Genomic DNA, 25836 nt, shown 5'->3' with positions numbered 1-25836 from the left:
GACATTTTTAATGTACCGTCAAGTTTCAATTGCGCCAGTTCGGGCAGCTGATTATGGTCCGCCCTAGATATTAAACTAGCCTCACATGTTTATCACTTACCAATATTCATCCTATGTCATGTGATACTGTTTACTGTTATCGAAAGATTTTTTTCAGTGAACTGCCAAAGCTAACCCACGACCTTTTGTCTCTCGCAGGCTACAGTGAACTGGAGTGACGTCAAGCCCATGAGAAACAACGTTTCAGTGCCCGTCAAACCCCTCAAGGGTGGTAAGTACGAGACACTGACATACTAGATTGTAAGCTTGTGCGTGATACCGGGGAGAGATAGATGCCTCTCTGAAATAGAGACGAGATTGTCCTCTTATGCCCAGTCCAGGATACATATTTATGTTTCATCAGAACACTGTATGTAGCTGAAATGGGGAAGTAAGAACATGTTTGACTCGGGGTACATCCTACTACCATCTCTTAAACACTAAGAGCAGTGCAAATTGCCTTCACCATAGACAATGCTGTCTCCGTAGAAAACTCAGCAAAATCACTGCTTGATATACGTAACAGCTGGAGAGGTGGGGTTATGGGTCAAACCCGGATCAAAGCCGCATCCAAGATTCGCCTAGTACACCGTCTGGCATGAGTGCGGTTTTAAGGCGTTTCCTCACGTCTGTCGTGTCGAACGCTTGGTTTGTTCCCCATTTATTCGAAACAACTGCAGCATGGCAATACTGAAAAAATGAAATCATACTGTACAGAGAAAGACCATTTACAGGTGTGTGACAATCCCCTCTTTACATGAAAATAATGTTGGGGCGCCATGGAAGCAATCCGACAACAGAAACAAGTAATAGATACACCGTGACATTAAGATTATGCTGAGTATAAGTTCATTCATAATGGGGTGAACTCGGATGTTCCAAAAATGAAACAGGATTATTGGGAGCGGTGAACAAAAGGCATGGAACGAGACCTATATGGATCACAAATGATGAATTTTAATCAACACATTCAGATACAGAACGTAAGCAGTGGGAAAATTATTTTAAATTACAGTATAAGAACGTAAAGGTGGAAATTGCTATTAGTCACCAAAGAACAGAAAATAACAAAATAAATTTGTCATTGGACCTTATATGCACTACAAAAAAACAGTCTCAGGGCCAGATGGCATATATAATGAATTAATAAGATACGGGGAGAGATATTATATCAACAGCTTCATACCTTGCTTACCAATAACATTAACGAAGGTAGAATACCAAGAAAATGAAAAGCAAATATTACAGTTCCAGTGTATAAAAAGGAAGATAAACAAGTATTAGAAACTTACCGGGGAATTAGCCTGCTTGATACCACCTTAAAACTGTTAAAGCAGTATTTAGAGACAGAATGCAGAGTTATATAGAAACAGCAGAAGAGCAGCAAGAGTTCAGGAAAAATGAGAGCACAAGAGATGTTAATTTCGCTTTGCTCTGTAGAGAAATCCACGACTTTAACAACCCAGCCTACCTGTGTTTCGTTGACTCGTAAAGAGATTGATATGATTAGAAAAAGGATACAATTCAAACCTTAATTGACAGGAGAGTACCAATGGGTTTAGTAAATATCATAGAAGATGTACATACAAACAATAAAACGAGAATTAAAACACACGAAGGATTCACACATCAAATTACACGATTCATCATCATGAATTCAGTGTTTATACAATCCTCTACGTGTTTAATCCTTACTTCCGCACTAATATCAGGCACAAACCCGCCATATTTTAGCCGGTGAGCGTCATGCGCTTCCTGTAACTCCTTAGTTGCATTCAGTTTTCTCCGAGTAGCTCGTGGTATTACGATTAGCGATGTTTCACTATCATCAGTTTCGGGGTTTTCGGGGTTCAGTTTCCGCCCAATCCGATTTTCTTCCTGCGCGCGTCTGAATGTGTGCTTCGCCATCATTGAATCAACATCTACGCGCAAGTCACCGAAGTGGCGTCAAATAAAAATACTTGCACCACTCTCCCGAACATCCCAACCGGGGAAGTAATACGCAAATTTTTCATTTTACTGATAAGCGAGTGCACGCCTGGGTAACAGTACAATGCTTATGAAATCCTCAACGTGTTTAATCCATGCCAATCCAGACTCCCATGTTAAATGCGAAAGTAGCTCTGTCACGTTTTCACTACTAAATTCCTGAACTAGTATCCATGAAATTTGGCTTGAGACAGCTTGAACACTGATGAAGACCATGGATTACTTTAGACAGTTGTATCTTTTTCGGTATTATTAATATTTTTAAATAAGGTGTACGTGAGTGGTATGCAGGCGACGCTGGCGCGATGGTCGGCTACTCGTAGGGTTTATAGATTATTGCGCGACCGTGGAAATCCAATGTTATTGTGCTCGTGGTTTATGAAGCCAAATTCCTACGGCACTTGCCATAGCCAGAGGGTTTTGGTGGAAACAGAACAATAAAATCGGACGCTCAGCCCGAGAAGAATATTTAAAATTATTAGTCTAAGTTTATCAATTGAAGATATGAAGTCTGTAAATGAGTCTGCAATCATTTTATTTTTGGCACTTTTATTTTCACAAGTCCGTCTTGATCACATAGATTTCTTTACAATTTATTACCGGTTTCGGATTACCGCCAACTTCAGATCTGTTGTAAATATAAAAATTGTGTAAGCGACCAGGTTCAATAAGTTAAGACTAAATCTATACAGTATTAATGATGCATAAAATATAAAAATATAAAATATTTATAGGCATGTATAGCAGCCATACATACCGTTAAAATATTCTGATAAAAAATCATCGTCAAGTTTAACACGTGAATACATGGTAGTTGCTGATAATACTGAGATTGCGTCAGGTATTTATATAATAACCCACTGCCAGCAGAGGGCACTTTAGCCAGAGTACATAGTAAACCAGTGTCGCCAATATTAAGATTAAAATGCAGTATGCACTGTCTTTAGTTAAAATTTTTCTTTGGCTAAATGAGCGTCTGACATCAAAAACATACGCTGATATACTAATGTGAAATTGGACTCATACTTGAAATCCATAAAAAGCACAAATACTATACAATACAGCCCTTAGCCTGGTTAGGTAACATCCAACCTTTTATGAATGCCAGTATAAAAAGCGTAAAAAGGCTAAAATGCAGTATGCACTGTCTTTAGTTAATTTTTTTTATCTTTATTTTTTTTCTTTTGCTAAATGAGCGTCTGACATTAAAAGCAATTGCTGATATGCTATATGTGAAATTGGATTCATACTTGAAATACATAAAAAGCACAAATACTTTACAATGCAGCCCTTAGCCTGGTTAGTTAACATACAACCTTTTATGAATGCCAGAGTAAAAAGTATAAAGTAAAATAATCACGAAATCTTCTATCCTAAGAGATCATTTCAAAGTGAACGTAATCATAATACAATTAATAAAGTAGTGCCCCTTCATTAAAAATAGAAAATCTTTAATCGATATTATATTAGAGTGCGGTATTAATGGCGAATACGTCGTGGCTTCTCTGCATGGGCCGGCCAGTGTGGCCGAGCGGTTCTAGGCGCTTCAGTCTGGAACCGCGCGACCGCTACGGTCGCAGGTTCGAATCCTGCCTCGGGCATGGATGTGTGTGATGTCCTCAGGTTAGTTAGGTCTAAGTAGTTCTAAGTTCTAGGGGACTGATGACCTAAGATGTTAAGTCCCATAGTGCTCAGAGCCATTTGGACCATTTTTTTTCTCTGCATGACTTGCTTGTTTTCCTGTGGCTGAGCTAGCGGAGGACGGCCCAGTTTTCTCGTTGCCGGTGGCCGGCACATGCCAATCCGCTGGGGTGCTCCACGCTATTCAAACTAGTAGGTCTCTGAATATTTCAAAGTAAGCATTCAGGTTATACACGTTCTGTTTATTCAGCAGTAATTCCGGTTGTTATTTTCTGTGCGCATAAATCTCCATTTCTTTGAGTAAGTTCATTAACTGACCCTTTGACGCCCTATGCATCACTTCCATATTACTGTCTATATGTCCTACCGAATGTCTTTCTCTGTCCAAATGCGTACCGAGAGCGCCTTTATTTTGACTATACGTATTTTCTCTAAAACTAGTCTGGAATTTCTTCCTGTCTGACCGATGTAAAATCTATCACAATCCTGGCAACTAGTCTTATAAATACCAGATCCCATATATTTATTGCTGTCGTTGCCAGCTTTGTGCTGTAGCTTACAACCAATTGTACCATTCGTTTGAAACCCAATTTTTATTTTCGTTTTTCTAAAGGCGTGCGCAATTCTGTCGGAAAACGCGCCATTGTATGACATAACCACAAACTTCTTGCCCTCTGGTTCTATTGGCTTCTTCCTGTCACATATTTTTTATTTTAATTATAAGCATCGCTAACAAAAATCTGATTAAGTGCATAGTTCCAAAAGAGCTCAAGCTGCGAAAGTTACTCCACTAATAACCCTCAGAGCAATGTCCTGCGGAACTTGGATGCAGAACGTCAGGGGGCCTTAAAGCTACAGAGATGTATTAGAACAGTCACAAGCTCTTACAGCTCCCAAGACGCTTGAAGGCTCACAACGACGGTGTCATTTAAAGGCTGTACAACACATAGCCATATCTTTACATGTGGAACGTCGGAGACTTTTGGTGAGGCTGCATGTGATTGTGATGTGTCAACAGTCTTTGTTAACCACAAATTAATCACCACTGGGGGATGGAAAAAAATGTAGGGACCATAACGCATTAAAAAGGGAGAAAAATCTGGCTGACCATGCTGTACTGATAGCAAATAATGAGGATAATTAACAGATTACTTCATCGAGTTAATAAAACAGCAGAGCAATGTAACATGGAAATTGCTTCAAAAAAATTAAGAGTATGGCAATATCGAAAGCACCTGTACGATATAAATATAGAAGCAGATGGTGTGTCAACTGAACAAGTTATGAGCTTTAGTTATGTACGGACTGCTATGGTTGGTTGGTTTAAAAGAGGAGGGAAGGGACCAAACTGCTTGGTCATTGGTCCCTTGTTCCGAATAAAACAATGCCAAACGAGACGTAGAGCACAAAAACGGAAAGAAAGGAAAAACCACAAGAACGAAGGAAAGATAACAAACACTACAGTAGACAAAACAGGACAAGAAAACAACAGAGACGCGAAAAACAGTTAGAAGGGAGTAAAACAAGAAAGCAGATTCAGTGTCTGGCCGATCACGAGAATAAAAAGGAGAAGCCAACCACTCTGCAACACGTTAAAACCTCCACCCTAAAAGCGCTAGGGTGGAGGACACAGAAGGGCAAAGCACATGCGCGAAAACTAGATCAAATTATAAAACCCACCCTGAAGAATAAAACGCAGAACTAAATCAGCCGATGAAGCGTTGTCAGATAAAATTAGCGGCAACGAGTCCGGTAACCGAAGATTTCGTCGCAAGGCAGTCAAAGTGGGACAGTGCACTAGAATATGGGCCACTGTCAGCGGGGCACCGCATCGACACTCAGGTGGGTCTTCACGGCGCAGGAGGTAGCTGTGGGTCGCCCAAGCGTGACCAATGCGGAGCCGGCAGAGAATCACAGAGTTCCTGCGAGACGCCCGTTGGAGGACTGCCACACATTCGTTGTCTCCTTAATGACACGTAGTTTGTTGTTCATACTGAGACTATGCCATTCCGTCTCCCAAAGGGCGGCGTAAAAAATAACGCAGATCAGTTATTGGAATGCCGATCTCCATAAGCGATTTCCGTGTAGCCTGTTTGACCAGCCTGTCAGCAAGTTCGTTGTCTGGGATTCCGACGTGTCCTGGGGTCCACACAAACACCACTGAAAGAGCGGACTGTTCCAGAGCATAGATGGACTCCTGGATAGTTGCTACCAACGGTTGACGAGGGTAGCACTGGTCGACTGTTCAAGCAGTCAGTACACAGAACAAACGACTCCCCAGGGCACGAACGGATGTGCTCAAGACCGCGAGATATAGCCACCAGCACTGCAGTGAAAGCACTGCAGCCATCGGACAAGGAACGCTGTTCAATATGTCCTCCATAGACATACGCGAAGCCGACATGACCATTTTACAATAACTTTCATATGATACCGAACAAGTAGAATTTGTCTCTTGAAATATTTTGATTGTGAGTTCTTCAGGCAAATACGGTTTCTGTATTTTATTTATACTTTAACGACAGGACCATCCTTTAAATGACTTGATGTCAGAGCATATGTTTTGCTCTGTGTTGAAAGTTTATGAACTTGGTTTCTGTGTTTCCCTCGTTTATTAACTGGCTCCATGCCTTCATTTTTTTAAGGAATTTCTGATATTTTCTTTGAAATAACATGCAGTGATATAAAGGCCTTTTGACAAACAGACAATTCTGTCACAATACTGTATCTCATTATTCTGACCTTATAATGAAATGTATAGCCACGCAAAGTAGCTACTGCCTCATCTCTGCTAGGCCTTCGGCTTTATACATTGTCAACAGAAATCAGTCCTGGCAGGTGACAACTTTGCTCATTCCAGTCCTTCAGCAAACTGAAATTAGATATTAATGTAGACTTCTCTGCATCAGTTAGCAAATCACTACAATTCTTCTCGCACTTACAGAGCTCTCCGATTTCATGTGACATTGTTCCTAGCTTTTTAGATACTTCAGATTTTCTACCATTGCTCTGTCTTTTTCTAGACTTAACCACTGCAGCTTGACTCTGGATATTCCATCATCAGCTGAAACACCGACCTCAGTTGGATTTGACACGAAATGCAATTTTATCTACGAAACCATAAAGCTTGGAACGATTGTCGAGGCTGCTCTGTGTTAGCACAAATCACAGCACGAATTTCAGTTCCACCATAGCACAAAGCAAAGAAGCTAATGTCAAGTCTGCTCCGAGCTCTGCTCTGCCCAAACAATGTCAACAATGAGACTTACAAAAAAAATCAATACAGCTCAGAAATCTGCACCTGTTAGACTTCACCCTTTCTGTCCGCGTATTGGACGGACTTGACCCGTTTTCCCCGTTTTAACCTGGCTACAACTCTGTGACTATACCATCACAATCATTGAAGTTCACCCAACTGAAAGTACATCTGATGAACTTCATAATGATACGACTAACTCATTTTCGTGAAATTTTGACTTGACCAATTCTTTCCTTGTTGTCTTCAAATTATACACTCCTGGAAATGGAAAAAAGAACACATTGACACCGGTGTGTCAGACCCACCATACTTGCTCCGGACACTGCGAGAGGGCTGTACAAGCAATGATCACACGCACGGCACAGCGGACACACCAGGAACCGCGGTGTTGGCCGTCGAATGGCGCTAGCTGCGCAGCATTTGTGCACCGCCGCCGTCAGTGTCAGCCAGTTTGCCGTGGCATACGGAGCTCCATCGCAGTCTTTAACACTGGTAGCATGCCGCGACAGCGTGGACGTGAACCGTATGTGCAGTTGACGGACTTTGAGCGAGGGCGTATAGTGGGCCTGCGGGAGGCCGGGTGGACGTACCGCCGAATTGCTCAACACGTGGGGCGTGAGGTCTCCACAGTACATCGATGTTGTCGCCAGTGGTCGGCGGAAGGTGCACGTGCCCGTCGACCTGGGACCGGACCGCAGCGACGCACGGATGCACGCCAAGACCGTAGGATCCTACGCAGTGCCGTAGGGGACCGCACCGCCACTTCCCAGCAAATTAGGGACACTGTTGCTCCTGGGGTATCGGCGAGGACCATTCGCAACCGTCTCCATGAAGCTGGGCCACGGTCCCGCACACCGTTAGGCCGTCTTCCGCTCACGCCCCAACATCGTGCAGCCCGCCTCCAGTGGTGTCGCGACAGGCGTGAATGGAGGGACGAATGGAGACGTGTCGTCTTCAGCGATGAGAGTCGCTTCTGCCATGGTGCCAATGATGGTCGTATGCGTGTTTGGCGCCGTGCAGGTGAGCGCCACAATCAGGACTGCATACGACCGAGGCACACAGGGCCAACACGCGGCATCGTGGTGTGGGGAGCGATCTCCTACACTGGCCGTACACCACTGGCGATCGTCGAGGGGACACTGAATAGTGCACGGTACATCCAAACCGTCATCGAATCCATCGTTCTACCATTCCTAGACCGGCAAGGGAACGTGTTGTTCCAACAGGACAATGCACGTCCGCATGTATCCCGTGCCACCCAACGTGCTCTAGAAGGTGTAAGTCAACTACCCTGGTCAGCAAGATCTCCGGATCTGTCCCCCATTGAGCATGTTTGGGACTGGATGAAGCGGCGTCTCACGCGGTCTGCACGTCCAGCACGAACGCTGGTCCAACTGAGGCGCCAGGTGGAAATGGCATGGCAAGCCGTTCCACAGGACTACATCCAGCATCTCTACGATCGTCTCCATGGGAGAATAGCAGCCTACATTGCTGCGAAAGGTGGATATACACTGTACTAGTGCCGACATTGTGCATGCTCTGTTGCCTGTGTCTATGTGCCTGTGGTTCTGTCAGTGTGATCATGTGATGTATCTGACCCCAGGAATGTGTCAATAAAGTTTCCCCTTCCTGGGACAATGAATTCACGGTGTTCTTATTTCAATTTCCAGGAGTGTATTTACCCTAAACTGTAACCAGGCGCTTTACAGCCAGTACCGGATTGGTAACCATGTCCCACCTCACTTACACGATTCTCACACATTTCGGAAACAGTCTCACACTTTCATATGCCATAACACGTGACAGAGACAGACGGAGTACACAATTTCCGTCTGTTCCAGAGATGTAGGGGGGGGGGGGGGAGTGGTGGGGGGCGGGAGGAAGGGTAGCAGGAAAGGCATCCGACAACCCTATACCATTAACATTGCCGAAACCAGATTAACATTATGCCGATTCAGTAAGTACACTGGATAAGGCCAGGAGGAAGAAGAAGGCCTCTATCACACGCAAAACTATCTTCTGTATGTTAACGATCCTTGTTATTGACCAAGACCCAAGATGTCATGTGCCCTGTGCTGCTTCATAATGCAGACATCCACCGAAAACGGCAAATACCATACTTACTTAATTAAAATTCTGTTTTGCTCATCGACAAACTCCAGGGGCACAGGCGAGACACTGTTTCTCTTGTTTAATCTCAGTGGGAAGTTCTGTGGTTCATGTCCTACGTAACCTTGCGACCATCTCTTTCTTTAATTGCGAACTAAATTTTGATGTCGAGTGAGAAGTTCACCTACCAACCGCTTCAAACTATTCACTTCTTGGCCCCTGATCCCGATCATAAGGTATTCACGGCTGTGTTCTTGGTGGCACGTAATAGCTTCAAGGCACTGTTGTTTGTGCACGTATGACAGGGTGGATTGGCAAATGCGCACTGCCTGCATAACTTCAAAGAATGACTGTCCCATCGTTTGGGACGCACTTTCGTGCGTCTGTCACACTAAATAAAAGGGAACTTGTCACAAGCATTCTATTCATGATTGACTGAATATCAAGAGACAAGACTAAGGCTGTGCAGTCGCGATCAACTGAATATGCATGCACTTGTTGGCGTAGGTTTACTGTGCTTGTTCCAGAGCTTCCTACTGTGAGTATACTGGCTGAAAATTATTGAACTATGTGAAAAAACGTAAATTAGTTACAAACTACGGCGTCCACACACTTTATTCAACATTTAAACGTCACTAAATATATTCGGATTGAGGTTATGACATGTTCGATATGCCTGCCATCATTGGCGATGTGGCGCAGACTAATAGCGAAATTCTGCATCACCCGTTGAAATGTCGGAACATCGATGCTATCGATGCTACCCATGACCTCCAGCTCAGAAATGGTTTTGGGGATATTGCTGTACACCTTTTCTTTCATATAGCCCCACAAAAAGGAGTCGCATGTGTTCATATCCAAAAAATGTGGCGGCCAATTGGGGACCATGCCAGTGGCCTCTGGGTACCTCACAGCCAGAATGCGATTCCCAAAGTGATCCTCCGGAACATGAAATACTCTCCTGCTTCGATGGGGTACAGCTCCATCGTGCATGAACCACTACCTGTCGAAATCAGGTAACTTTGGATAATGGGGATGAAATCATCTTCCAAAACCTTCACGTACCGTTCGGTAGTCACCGTGCCGTCAAGGAATACAGCACCGATCATTCCGTGACTGGACATTACACACCACACAATCACCTGTTGAGAGTGAAGAGACTTGTCGATCGCGAATTGAGAATTCTCAGCCCCCAAATGCACCAATTTTGCTTATTGACGAACCCATGCAAACGAAAGTGAGCTTAATCGCTAAACCAAACCATGCGTGCTCAGTCTAATTCCCATCATGCCCCGCTGTCTACCGTACAGTTTGGACGTCCTAACGCACACCGTTCAGGAATTATAACGATTTTATTTCATATAGTTCAATAACTGTCACCCTGTACATTAACACTGTAAATGGGTCATTTGGCGCTATAAACTTGCGAACGCTTACCTGGCATTGTTGCGTGATCAAGCCTGATACCTCACGAAGATACTGACGTCAAGTAACTAACATGATCTCCTTCAGCTCTTAAGTGATCAGTGCTTTGTAAGACCCAGTACGCCTACTAAACGTTTGGAATGAAAATGCGTACGGCAGAAAGACAACACTCATTATCCCGCTCTGCTTCTCAGTTCGCATTACTTCAAGGAACCACACAAAACAGCTGTTGCAGTGATCGACGTCGAAACTCACACCGGCCGCATGGGAACGGTAACGCCGCTGTCCCGCTACGCGCTACACTTTGTCATCTGCCTTTTGGTACTGACCTCTGTTTCTGACAAGGTGAGATCAGAGCCTGAAAGTCACCTTTTTCGATGCACTTTGGCATCTTAGTTAATGGCAACTATAAATAAACTACAGTGAAAGAGTTTACATGTCTACGCTTCCGTCCGCTAGAAATCGAGGTTAAGACTCATGATGCAGACTGTGTTTCGGGCCAAGTGGAATCGTTGCAATACTCGAAAATAAGGATATTTTATTTAGACATATTAGGCTCGCAACCAGGTAATTACCGAGAAGTCGAAAAATTAGTGACTTCGATCAGTGCCAGACCTACATGAGTGTTGTGAACAAGGAAGTAAGTAATAAGAGTACGGGCCTACGAACTCTGACGATACTGAAATCTCAGTTGACGCCCCAGGATACGACAACTCAACGGGCAGGAGGAAGGTGCAGGCTGAGTTTACAGAAGGCCATTTGTTGCTTCACAACAGCTGGTAATCGTTTATTTCATAAGATACACTTAAAAATACTAATAAGTCAATAATAACTGTCAGATTTCAGGACGGCGAACCAAAAGGGACAAAACCTACAACAAACCTTTTTTTTTAGAACACTACCTCTTTAAAATAATAAGTTTAGTGTTCATAAAAATACAGCTCAAAAGCCCTTTAGGCATCTGTAAGATTTCAACCAGGCAAATCTGACTTCACTACAATTACAGAAGGAGCATTACCATAACAATTTGAAAACCACTCAGATAGTAGACTTCAAACAAGGAAGGTGGTCCATTTAGAATTTTTTTTTACAAATTCAGAATTACCATTAAAATAACTTGAGGTCGCTTTTGGCGTGAGCAATTTAGCAACTTTTCAAACAGGAAGCTAACAATATTCAAACTTTTACAAGGTTAGCATTTGACAAAATTTTAAAATTTACACCTCTAGGATTACAACAAATATTTGGAACGTCCTTTGGGCAATAACAGGTATTGGACAGAGGATAACAAAGATTTTAAAATTCATCGCATTACACAAACAAGAATTGAAATATCTTCAAATCAAACAACAACACAAGGCCGGGCTGGCGGAGGTGAGTCTTTGCTAGGATGGCCTAGGGTAGCGGATACCTTAATTTAAAAAAGTCCAAAAACCATAAGGTTAAGAAGTTAACTTACAGAGAGATGTGGTAAGCAACGAGGCCGCGCTGCCTCGGTGGCTACTGCAACACAGGAGGCGAAACACCACACCGCACACGTACACAGCTCACGTGGACTAGCCACGACCGGTGACTCTGTGGGTAGTGGATAACACGCCGGGCCAATGGCTCCAATGCTACCAATAACTCGGGAAACCGAGGGCAAACAGATATATAATTCATGCAAGACTGAGCAAATATGTAAATTCCCAAGGTCCTACACATGAATACTAAATGCAACCCCCACCCCAGACACCGACCAAAATCGAAATATTATAATGACTGTACAATGAAAACAAAGTTTAACCGGTTAATCGTTTAGTAGTAATGACCAAACAGAGGAATTAATTTGATTAAACAGCCAACTGTTAACAAGATCCTCAACAAAACATTCACTTAAGTAAGCTCAAAAGTAAGAAGAAATGCTTAAGCGCTAATACCTAAACACGAGATCGCAGTAATAACAAAATATAGAACAGTAAAACAAAGTCCTTTTAAGAGAAGTGCTCGATCTCACCAAGACCTTCCAACGTGAACACAGAAAACGACCTCGAGCAATTAAACAGAGAACCGACTCGTGGAGATAACATCTTGGACCTACTGATAACAAACAGACCCGAACTTTTCGACTCTGTAAGTGCAGAACAGGGAATCAGTGATGACAAGGCCGTTGCAGCATCCCTGAATATGGAAGTTAATAGGAATATAAAAAAAGGGAGGAAGGTTTATCTGTTTAGCAAGAGTAATAGAAGGCAGGTTTCAGACTACCTAACAGATCAAAACGAAAATTTCTGTTCCGACACTGACAATGTTGAGTGTTTATGGAAAAAGTTCAAGGCAATCGTAAAATGCGTTTTTGACAGGTACGTGCTGAGTAAAACTGTGAGGGATGGGAAAAACCCACCGTGGTTCAACAACAAAGTTAGGAAACTGCTGCGAAAGCAAAGAGAGCTTCACTCCAAGTTTAAAAGCAGCCAAAACCTCTCAGACAAACAGAAGCTAAACGATGTCAAAGTTAGCGTAAGGAGGGCTATGCCTGAAGCGTTCAGTGAATTCGAAAGTAAAATTCTATGTACCGACTTGACAGAAAATCCTAGGAAGTTCTGGTCTTACGTTAAATCAGTAAGTGGCTTGAAACAGCATATCCAGACACTCCGAGATGATGATGGCATTGAAACAGAGGATGACACGCGTAAAGCGGAAATACTAAACACCTTTTTCCAAAGCTGTTTCACAGAGGAATACCGCACTGCAGTTCCTTCTCTAAATCATCGCACAAACGAAAAAATGACTGACATCGAAATAAGTGTCCAAGGAATAGAAAAGCAACTGGAATCACTCAACAGAAGAAAGTCCACTGGACCTGATGGGATACCAATTCGATTCTACACAGAGTACGCGAAAGAACTTGCCCCCCTTCTAACAGCCGTGTACCGCAGGTCTCTAGAGGAACGGAAGGTTCCAAATGATTGGAAAAGAGCACAGGTAGTCCCAGTCTTCAAGAAGAGTCGTCGAGCAGATGCGCAAAACTATAGACCTATATCTCTGACGTCGATCTGTTGTAGAATATTAGAACATGTTTTTTGCTCGCGTATCATGTCGTTTTTGGAAACCCAGAATCTACTCTGTAGGAATCAACATGGATTCCGGAAACAGCGATCGTGTGAGACCCAACTCGCTTTATTTGTTCATGAGACCCAGAAAATATTCAAAAAAATGGTTCAAATGGCTCTGAGCACTATGGGACTTAACAGCTATAGTCATCAGTCCCCTAGAACTTAGAACTACTTAAACCTAACTAACCTAAGGACAGCACACAACACCCAGCCATCACGAGGCAGAGAAAATCCCTGACCCCGCCGGGAATCGAACCCGGGAACCCGGGCGTGGGAAGCGAGAACGCTACCGCACGACCACGAGATGCGGGCTCAGAAAATATAAGATACAGGCTCCCAGGTAGACGCTATTTTCCTTGACTTCCGGAAGACGTTCGATACAGTTCCGCACTGTCCCCTGATAAACAAAGTAAGAGCCTACGGAATATCAGACCAGCTGTGTGGCTGGATTGAAGAGTTTTTAGCAAACAGAACACAGCATGTTGTTATCAATGGGGAGACGTTTATAGACGTTAAAGTAACCTCTGGCGTGCCACAGGGGAGTGTTATGGGACCATTGCCTTTCACAATATATATAAATGACCTAGTAGATAGTGTCGGAAGTTCCATGCGGCTTTTCGCGGATGATGCTTTAGTATACAGAGAAGTTGCAGCATTAGAAAATTGTAGCGAAATGCAGGAAGATCTGCAGCGGATAGGCACTTGGTGCAGGGAGTGGCAACTGACCCTTAACATAGACAAATGTAATGTATTGCGAATACATAGAAAGAAGGATCCTTTATTGTATGATTATATGATATGGGAACAAACACTGGTAGCAGTTACTTCTGTAAAATATCTGGGAGTATGCGTGCGGAACGATTTGAAGTGGAATGATCATATAAAATTAATTGTTGGTAAGGCGGGTGCCAGGTTGAGATTCATTGGGAGAGTCCTTAGAAAATGTAGTCCATCAACAAAGGAGGTGGCTTACAAAACACTCGTTCGACCTATACTTGAGTATTGCTCATCAGTGTGGGATCCGTACCAGATCGGGTTGTCGGAGGAGATAGAGAAGATCCAGAGAAGAGCGGCGCGTTTCGTCACAGGGTTATTTGGTAACCGTGATAGCGTTACGGAGATGTTTAGCAAACTCAAGTGGCAGACTCTGCAAGAGAGGCGCTCTGCATCGCGGTGTAGCTTGCTCGCCAGGTTTCGAGAGGGTGCGTTTCTGGATGATGTATCGAATATATTGCTTCCCCCTACTTATACCTCCCGAGGAGATCACGAATGTAAAATTAGAGAGATTCGATCGCGTACGGAGGCTTTCAGACAGTCGTTCTTCCCGCGAACCATACGCGACTGGAACAGAAAAGGAAGGTAATGACCGTGGCACGTAAAGTGCCCTCCGCCACACACCGTTGGGTGGCTTGCGGAGTATAAATGTAGATGTAGATGTAGATTCATCAGGGCGGTGGCATTTGCTTGTCACGACCATGCCCGATATTACAGTTCATACACAAGTCGGGCAAGCAAGAATTAGGCTCGATATCCGCCCTCAGTGGTCACTAATAACGCCCTAGAGCATATTACAACCAAATTAATTTCGCCCACAAGCAATAATGACAAGATCACCGAAATGCTGAAATTGCAATAAAAGGAAAATACAGCTTACATACAATCAAATATATCATTCACAAGTGGAGTTCACACACACACACACACACACACACACACACAGACAGAGAGAGAGAGAGAGAGAGAGAGGGAGGGAGGGAAGGAGGGAGGGCGAATTTAGTAGCTTAAGTAGGGTGTGACGAAGAACAGCGGGCAAATCAGCCAAATGGGAGCAAAAAAAAAATGGTTCAAATGGGTCTGAGCACTATGAGAATAAACTTCTGAGGTCATCAGTCCCCTAGAACTTAGAACTACTTAAACCTAACTAACCTAAGGACATCACACATATCCATTCCCGAGGCAGGATTCGAACCTGCGACCGTAGGGGTCGCGCGGTTCCAGACGGTAGCGCCTAGAACCGCTCGGCCACCCTGGCCGGCACTTCCTCCAACCAAAGAGCCAACTACAAGACGATCGAAGCGCCAGCCGGTGGCTTGATAGGGAAACGGATCGTGCCAATAAGCATCGATATAACAACTCGAAAAACGAGCCGACATGGCTCTGGTATATGTTCGTTCCTTGGCTTGGTGCAGACGGTTTTCTTTTTATTTTTTTCTGTTTATTTGTTTCACAAAATGTGGTTGTTCGTAGGAAACGCGATTAAAAATTGACTAGAATAATTTCGCAGTTACTGCTGGAAATTCTCTCTCTCTCTCTCTCTCTCTCTATCTATCTATCTATCTATCTATCTATCTGTATATTTGACAAGGATTCCCTTTCTTCCTTCATGTCGCAGTAAGTATTCAGTATTCACAGTGCATCGAATAGTATTCTCTATAGAAGCAGGGGAACAGAGAAAATCTCTGCATCATGTCTGCTGGACGAAAACCATTTCGCCGGACGACGTAGTTTCCACCCTGTATGCAGTGGAAAGCGAACTCGATTTATATTCATTAAACTCCTCCCTTAGCATTTAATGTAGTTGCTTACAATGAATAAGTTAAACAACAATGTACATATCCATTCTTTTATAGAAAAGTAAAATAGGTTCAAGAAGTGCCATTCGAATCCACACACACGAAAGTTTACTACAATTTGAAAGCGGACGTTCTATAGCTTGCCTTCCTGTGCATTTAGCAATATCTTCCCTCCCCAAATAAATCTGAAACGGATCGAGCTCACCAATTCTTTGATTTCCCGGAAATTATTAGCTTGTGGTCATGATGTTTACAAATAAAATATTCTTATTTTCGAGTTCTCCAACGATTCTATTTTGTCCGAAATAGACCCTGTGTCAGGATCGTTGAACTTACATTTTATCGTAAGCGGAAGAGTAGCGACCTAAACACGTTCACAGGACTAACATGCTGAATGCGATATTGCAGTGACTGTGTTATTCTTAATTACAATGCAAAGTTGATTTGGACACGCATGCATGTGCAAAGTAACAGGCACTGCGGCAACTATAGCCGTTATGAAGTACATTAAATGCATTCACAATTGCGAATGTGGACAACAATCAGCTGTAGAATGGAATGACGACAACGGTCGATGACATATAAAGTCTGGGTCCGGCCGCGAGGCGTGTACGGATAGCGAAATGGGCCGGTACAGTAGCTCAGCCTGTTCGGTCAGAGGGTTAGGTGCCCTCCGTAGTAAAAAACCGAGTTAATGGGCAACAATGAACATGAACAAGCGTCATGGGACGTCTGCCCCGAACAAACAGAACGAACAATAATGAACAAAATGTGATAAAAAATGCTAAGGCGACCGCTCGTGATAAGTGGGAAATCCAGGTTCGAGTCCTGGTTCGGCACAAATATTCACTGTCGTCATTCCAGGCTACAGATGATGGTTGCCCATCTGTCGAAATCGCTGTGTCACAGAATCCGGCCTCTCCTTGTAAGTTAAATGTTAGCTTTAGTGCGTACCAAGGATGAAGTGTACACCGATAGATGCGCGTGTGGTACTTGATTTGATTGTGATTTTTTTTTCCGAACAGGTGAACGCATCACCAACGGCGAAGTAGCAACTCTCGGCCAGTTCCCGTACCAGGTTGGTCTCATCATCACCGTGGCGCAAGGACAGGCTTTCTGCGGTGGCTCCCTCATCAGTGACACCTGGGTCCTCACTGCAGGCCACTGCGCCGAACCGTGAGTGTAGTATCACTGTACAACCAATCACCTCTGGCCACAGTCTTTCTCGTCTGACTGGCCCAGTAGCATTTTTGTACGAAATTCGTCACGTATACACACACCGACAGTTGGTATGCGAATTCATTTTATCTTACAAACAGTTTCGGCATTTCAGAACATCTTATGTTACATGAAGATTAACACACACGAAACAGACTTAATTCACCAACATTAGGTAACAGACGTTAGTTGTACTTAAAAATACACACATGAAAAAAAGTTTTGCATCACCTCGGTTCCGAGAGTTCCGTAACTTGCACAGAAAATTGGAATATAGATCAACAAAAACATCATTTCTGACCTTTTTATTGCTCATGAAAACGACACATTGCATATCGTACCACCATACAGCGAGACCATCAGAGGTGGTGGTCCAGGTTGCTGGACATACCGGTACCTCTAATATCCAGTAGCACGTTCCCTTGCACTGATGCATGCCTGTATTCGTCGTGACATACTATCCACAAGTTCATCAAGGCACTGTTGGTCCAGATGGTCCCACTCCTCAACGGCGATCGGCGGAGGTCCCTCATAGTGGTTGGTGGGTCACGTCGCCCATAAACAGCCCTTTCCAATCTATATCACGCATGTTCGTTAGGGTTCATGTCTGGAGAACATGCTGGCCACTCTAATCGAAAGATGTCGTTTTCCTGAAGGAAGTAATTCACCCCACATGTGCACGACGGGGGCGAGAATTGTCGTCCATGAAGACGAATGCCTCGCCAATATGCTGCCGATATGGTTGCACTATCGGTCGGAGGGTGGCAGTCACGAATCGTACTGCCGTTACGGCGCCTTCCATTACCATCGGCGGCGGACGTCGGCCCCACATAATGCCACCCCAAAACACCAGTGAACCTCCACCTTGCTGCACTGGCTGGACAGTGTGTCTAAGGCGTTCAGCCTCACCGCGTTGCGTCCAAACACGTCTCCGACGAGTGTCTGATTGAAGGCATATGCGACACTCACTGGTGAAGAGAACGTGATGCCAATCCTGTGCGGTCCATTCGGCATGTTGTTGGGCCTATCTGTACCATTCTGCATGGTGTCGTGGTTGTAAAGATGGACCTCGTCATGGACATCGGGAGTGAAGTTGCGCATCATGCAGCCTATTGCGCACAGTTTGAGTAGTAACACGACGTCCTGTGGCTGCACGAAAAGCATTATTCAACATGGTGGCGTTGCGGTCAGGATTCCTCCGAGCCACAATCCGTAGTTAGCGGTCATCCACTGCAGCATTAGCCCTTAGGCGGCCTGAGCGAGGCATGTCATCGACAGTTCCTGTCTCTCTGTATCTCCTCCATGTCCGAACAACATCGCTTTGGTTCACTCCGTAACGCCTGGACACTTCCCTTGTTGAGAGCCCTTCCTGGCCCTTCCTGGCACAAAGTAACAATGCGGACGCGATCGAACCGCCGCATTGACCGTCTAGTCATAGTTGAACTACAGACAACACGAGCTGTGCTCCTCCTTCCTGGTGGAATAACTGGAACTAATCGGCTGTCGGTCTCCCTCCGTTTAATAGGCGCTGCTCATGCATGGTTGTTTACATCTTTGGGAGGGTTTAGTGACATCTCTGGAGAGTCAAATGGACTGTGTCTGTAATAAAATATCCACAGTCAACGTCTATCTTCAGGAGTTATGGTAACAGGGGTGATGCAAAACGTTTTTTGATGTATGTAGATTGCAACATTGTGCATACACTCACATTACGATTTCCAATGTCCATGGGATTTGTATAGAATTCAGCAGTTCTTGTTTTATCATCTTGAAAGTCGTCAATAAGAAGAACGCAAAGCCATCGATTAGGAGAACGCCTTCTGCTTTCCGTAAAACACTGGCCACATTCCAAATAGCGCTATCTGGTCTGAGGATTCATGATGTAACACTGCACGTGTTTAGGCGAGCTATTCGGCCGTCCAGGGTTGGTACTGTGTAGAAGTGATGCTTTCTTGGCTGGGTGCGAGTCGGCAGGGCGAGGATGCAATGCAGCCGCTCCTGGTGAGCTCAGGTACCTAGGCAATCAGCACATGGCCGGATGAGGGTAATTCCAGAGCAGGGGGACTTCGACGGCGGTTGCTCGCATTGCTTGAGTGCGGAAGTAATAGCAACAATGTCAGCATTTACAGGCAGTCTAAAATACGGCTAAGTACAACACTTAGAAATTTAATAATTGATCACAGTTCCGTAGCAGAGCAAATCTGAATATATCTATGTGCTCAGAAAAATGAGTCGCATCCAATGAAACAATCATATTTCCAATATCCTAAAAGCTACTAAAGTTAATAATTTATAGCGACTGAATACTTTCACAACGAACCTAAAAATGAATAACTTCTAAATGCTTAATGCGATTCCAACAACAATATCTCAGAAGATAGCACTGCGTTATAGTTATCATCCTTGAAATCTACACAGCTGTATCTACTTTATTTATTGATTCATTATGTCTTTTATAAAGTTTTCATTATCAAATGTTTAGTAAAACATTGTATTCTCCACAATAACACAGCAACTGAATGCAGAATGTCTAGCCTCAAATCTTGTCTCACTTGTGTCGTTACCTAATGTATATTTTATTGTTTTTTGCCAATAACTGTATGTAAATGTTGATTATGGGTGATATCAAACATCATTGTTTTTAAAAATGGTCAGTCATATGAATAAGCTGACACCGCCAATGAATAGAGGGCCACTTCTATCAAGTGGAATTAAGTTATTGTTCGGTAAATATTTAATAAATTTTACTATCATTCAACATAAGCTCAAATGACGAGAATTCTGTCTTATTTTTTATGTTGAAACTATTATTTTTATTTACTGTAAATAGTCTGACTGGAACCGAATGTTAGTAACATTCCGTTCAATAAATATTGCAATAATATGTTAGTTTAATGTGGTAGGTGGTCAAGTTAAGTCAAAGCGAGTCTGCAGAACCTAAGAATGCTGCATATTTTGGTGGGGATGGACTTCGGCCAGTGAGAATAAGGAGTGATGGAATGCTACTGGAGCACAGAGCTGAGCAGGATGCTGGAGACGGACACTTAGTTCCGAGAGCTGGAAGAAGATAGACCTGCCTCAGATAACTTGTGATACTCATTCTTTTGGGTAGTAAACGGCCACTCGAGTACTTTAACTTTCGATGGGAATTAAAGTTTCGCGAGTTCTAAATGTGTTCCAGTTCTGAACTTTGACTTTCTGCGCTTGCATTACGGAATTAAGACTGGACAGAACACGAGTGCCAGTCTTCATCTCGCTTGTGTAGATATGTGGATCGCCGTACTGAACTCTGAATTATTTTGAGCTGGTGAATATTTCGTGTCTTGCAATCACGGAATGGGACTAAGTTTTCGCCCTCTCTGATGTCTAGTTAGCTTTTGGGGATTTGCTACCATTACTGCAGCACACTTAACGTAATGTTACTGCTTTTGAATATCATTTTATTTCTGTCCATATTGTCATATTATTATTTGTAGGACTACCTTACCATGTTTATCTGATTATCTGATTGATTAAACTAAGAATTATTCAACGCAGTCGTCTTGTGTTGTCTACATCAATTTCAAACGTTAGAATAAAACCCTTTTATTAATTATTTATTGATATTTAATATATCTGATTATTTTATTAATTCACAATTTTAGCTATTGCATAGACTATTCAACTCCAGGGCGACGGGTACAAATAATTATTTGCAGCGAGTTTAGCTGCTGTGCGTGAAAGCAGAAATGTATGGCTTGACCTTACGACTTCATCGAGCCAGCCTTTGTAAACAGAGCCGTGCATAGCCCAATTAATGGTCTATTCTGTTTAACCAATTTAGCCAGGTTAAAGCAATTGTAGAACACTAGTATCGTCGCAGTGACAGCTAATAATATATTGTAATCAGAACTCTGTCTTTGCAGTTATAGATAAGAATGTTCTTTGTAAAGTACCAAAGTAATCATGTAAATATTTAGCTACTAGTAGGAGGTAAACAGCAGTTATTTAATACAGCTGAAGAGGCGAAATTATGTAGATATAGGATATCAAACGAAATTTGTTAACAGCTTAAAGATTTATTGGAATTCAGGATGCAACATGATGTGTTGGATGGAAAACCATCGACAGACGTAACTTCAGGCATGTCTCAGGGAAGTGTATTGGGAACCATGCAGTCCATGTTCTCCTCTTTCTGTATATAAATTGAAGTCGCCTCCTCGTGTGAGTCTGTATGTGAAAGTTAATCTCAGCAACAGCTGTTTTGAGCAACGGCGGTTTTGAGTGATAGATACACTGATTGATGAGGAATGTTTCTGTATATAATCTATAAACATTTCGTACAAATTGTCCGAATTATGATGAATTAAAGTTAAGTTGTGAAAACAAGGCCATTGCCACCTAGTGATCGGCAGCCATAACCTAAAAGAGGAACAGTGACTTGAGAGAGCGGAAAGTGTGACCCAATTCACATAGGGTCTGGTGGGTCTAGCAGACCGCCGGTATGGTGGCACAGCGTGTTCTATATATAAAAAAAAAAACTGAGTGAAGTTTTCGACCATGAACACAAAGAGGTGTCATGCGACGTCCACCCAGACCAGTTGCATCTGGCTTGAATTTGAACAGTTGTAGGCTCGAATCGCAGCTGGATGACGTGTTTTCACTCTTTCTTTTAGCGTAGCATTCACCTCTCAATGATCTGGAGATTCACCAAAAACGAAAAGTGACTCCGATTTACCGTTACAATGCAGCTTTCCTTTTCCCAAGTGGATAACTGGTTGAGACATACAAGCCGCGTAAGGGACATCCAGTTGATTGCACTCGTTTCAGAACGACTGTGTAGCGAGAAACAAAATGCAAATCGAAAACCTGTGGTTTTCAGTTCTTTATGCATAAACTAAGAAACAGCATGGGATTCACCTTGACTTCGTTTATATAAGAAAACTTTGCTGCAGCGCACCAGATAACTCAATTTCCTGCTTTCTAAATTAAAATTAAACTCCTCCGGAACAGGCTATGAAGGCCCACAAGCGTCACTGAATGCGGATGTGGAGGGGCATGTGGTCATCACACCGCTCTCCCGATCGTATGTCAGTTTCGGAGACCGGAGCCGCTACTTCTCAATCAAGTAGCTCCTCAGTTTGCCTCACAAGGGCTGAGTGCACCCCGCTTGCCAACAGCGCTCGGCAGACCGGATGGTCACCCATCCAAGGGCTAACCCAGACCGACAGCGCTTAAGTTCAGTGATCTGACGGGAACCAGTGTTACCACTGCGGCAAGGCCGTTGGCAACTTCCAGCTTTCTGCTTCCCTTAAATCAAACATACCGGATGATCAAAAAGTCAGTATAAATTTGAAAACTTAATAAACCACGGGATAATGTAGATAGAGAGGTAAAAATTGACACACATGCTTGGAATGACATGGGTTTTATTACAACCAAAAAAAAAAAAAAAAAAAAGTATTGCTAGACGCGTGAAAGATCTCTTGCGCGCGTCGTTTGGTGATGATCGTGTGCTCAGCCGCCACTTTCGTCATGTTTAGCCTCCCAGGTCCCCAGACCTCAGTCCGTGCGATTATTGGCTTTGGGGTATCGTGATCAACCGACATCTCTAGGGATGCCGAAAGACAACATCCGACGCGAATGCCCCACCATAACTCCGGATATGCTTTACAGTGCTGTTCACAACATTATTCCTCGACTACAGCTATTGATTAGGAATGATGGTGGACATATTGAGCATTTCCTGTAAATAACATCATCTTTGCTTTGTCTTACTTTCTTATGCTAATTATACTATTCTGATCAGATGAAGCGCCGTCTGCCAGACATTTTTTGAACGTTTGTAATTTTTTGGCTCTAATAAAACCCCATGTCATTCCAAACATGTGTGTCAATCTGTACCTCTCCATCTACATTATTCCGTGATTTATTCAGTTTTCAATTTTATACTGAATTTTTGATCACCGGGTACGTGCGATCACGATCCTCTGCGTGGTGAGTCGAAAGATATTATTACTATGGATGCACTAGTCCATGTCGTAGACGCATGATTGACGAAATACGGAAGTTCGGGTCTCGCTGCGAGTCGTGCATGGATAGCCGAATAGTAAGGCGACCGCTCGCGATACGAGGGAAATCTGAGTTCGAGTCCCGGTCCTGCACAAATTTTCATTTCCGTCATTCCATTCTACAACTGATGGTTGTCATTATTCGCAATTGCGAATACATTTAATTTAAAGATACTATCTGAACACTTTCAGATTATACAGAAGAGGTAAACGAATCTCACTGGCGAGAAAGACGAGTGGGAGGAAAGAGAAGAGAAAGTAAGGGGAGGAGGTGATGGACGAAAAGAGTGGGAAGGAAAAGGAATTGGACAAAGAAAGGAGGCAGGAGGAGAAAGACAGGGACAGGGGGGAGAAGGAGAGTAGGACGTATATCTAATTGTTGTATGTATTAGAAGGGTGTGCTTTCTCTTTTCTTTATTCCCCATTTAATCACACTGAGCCACACCAACATGTGACCGGGTATAGCCAATATTATTTATTAGTGATTTGGTAAACAACATCAGTAGAAGTTGCAGTTTTTTGAGGGGCTGTAGTTATCTATACTGAAGTACTCTTTAAAAAATTGCGCAAATATTTAGTCTGATTTTGATTATATTTCGCATTGGTGTAAAGACCGGCAGCTATCTTCAACTGTTCAAAAGCATAAAGTTGTGAACTTCATAACCTGCGGATCAGTAGTATGCTATGGCTACAACATACATGAATCACAACTGGAGTCAATGGTAGGATAACGGAACAATACAGTTACTCTACAAAGGACACTGTCATTAAAACATCCGTCACAGAATATTCCTCAAACTTGTTGAATCCACGCTAAACAGGACTAACAGCAATATTGGACTTAAACAATGAAGGGCACAAGTTTTTGAAGACAGGGCTGCCGTGCAGCCAAGAGAATAGCGCAAGTTTTGGTGCTCTCGTAAAGATAACTCATTTTGGATTACAATAACATTTATTTTAGTATTGATTACGTGGTAAATAGGTGTATTAGTGTGCTTTTTAAGCGCAACATTAAAGGCTCATTTTTCTTTATGTAATACAGCAGAAAACGTGAAAAGATAGTACAGTCTGGTTATAGTCGTACTTTTTGTTTACGTTTTGCCGCAGCAAATCTATAGAATTTCGTTTAATTGTTCCTTGCTCTCTCCAGCAATTTAATTGTAGCGAACCTCTTCATTATTTAACTCACATTTCCAAAAAATAGCGTAAAGTTTGAGTTGTTGTTTCAGAAACTTCGCACTGTTGTTTTTGATTACATACAGTTGCTTATATGCCAAACTTGTTGAATCATATTTTCGTGTTTATCTGTAATTTAACTGACATTACTAATAAACTATAACGTTATCATGAGTGAAAAGTGCTTGACTTGCCGTGGAACTTTTAGGTCGGGGCTTTGGTGTGACCGGTGCTGTAATTTTTTCCATGTGGGTGACTGTAGTGGCGTGGGAATAGGGGAAGTAAATGAGACTCATCAGTGGTTTTGTAGGATATGTAATAGAGATACGAAGATACTAGAACAGGAGGGGAAAATTGCCGCCCCTCAGCCTGAATTAGATAAGGCCAGGGGAGATCTTGACAGGTTAAGGAGGGAGAAGGGTAAAGAGAGGTGGGAAGTAGCAACATGCAACAGGAGGAACAGGCCTAGAACTTTGTCTGACAGCTTTGTCGTGAATACGGAAAATAGATTTGACGTGTTGCTTTAGTTAGAAGCTGGTGAGCCTCAAGTAGTTGCAGGTGTAGACAGGGCACGGCAAACTTTCAGCAGCAAATTTAAAGTAAGAATGTAGGGAAATCAGTAAAGGGAAAGAAAGTGTTGTTGTTAGGTAGTTCCCATGGAACAGGTGTTGGCCAACTTTAGCAGGATGAACTAGGATCAGAATACCAGGTCACCAATTTTTTTAAACCTAGTGCTGGTCTGGAGCAGATGACAGAGGATTTAGGATCACTTTGCAAAGATTTCACTAAGGATGACACTGTGGCTATAGTGGGTGGACCAGGTAATAGTACTGACAGAGATCCTGGTTACAGTATCGAGTGTCACCTGGCAAATATTGCATCAGCATCGAAGCATACTAGTGTTGAGTTTGTATCTGTTCTTTGGCGCCATGACCGACCTCATTTGAACTCTTCTGTCAGGGGAGTTAATTTGGTATTGGGTAAGTCGGGTGCAGGGTCACACATTGGTGTGGTTCCTGTTGATTCTTTCAATAAGTGGGATTTTACTAGGCATGGCCTTCACCTCAACAAAAAGGGAAGGGTAAACTGACTGGGAAAATATCAGGAAAGTTAAAGTGGTGAGGCACTGTCATGAATGATAAAATACCAGTGGTTATAGGGTTCAGGAAAGACCATTTTTTAGGGTAGGGAGGACAGAAAGAAACTAAGTTTTAAGAGAGTTTAGGATTGAGACAAACCTTCAGTTTGAGAAGGAAACCAAA

General features: G+C 43.1%; 1 protein-coding gene across 1 annotated transcript in view; it reads left to right on the top strand.

Moving 5' to 3' along the window:
* The window catches only part of LOC126412693 (brachyurin-like), a 72966-nt gene that overhangs the window by 20054 nt on the left and 27076 nt on the right, over positions 1 to 25836 (top strand). Inside the window, exons 2-3 of the mRNA XM_050082404.1 lie at positions 199 to 271; positions 17156 to 17306. Coding sequence (XP_049938361.1) covers positions 199 to 271; positions 17156 to 17306 — 224 coding nt within the window. The remainder of the gene's footprint in view (positions 1 to 198; positions 272 to 17155; positions 17307 to 25836) is intronic.

The sequence above is a fragment of the Schistocerca serialis genome, chromosome 7 (genome assembly GCF_023864345.2).
Source record: "Schistocerca serialis cubense isolate TAMUIC-IGC-003099 chromosome 7, iqSchSeri2.2, whole genome shotgun sequence".
In the NCBI taxonomy this organism is placed as follows: Eukaryota; Metazoa; Arthropoda; class Insecta; order Orthoptera; family Acrididae; genus Schistocerca; species Schistocerca serialis.
The sequence above is the reverse complement of the archived record's forward strand: the minus strand, read 5'-3'. Positions and strand labels throughout refer to the sequence as shown.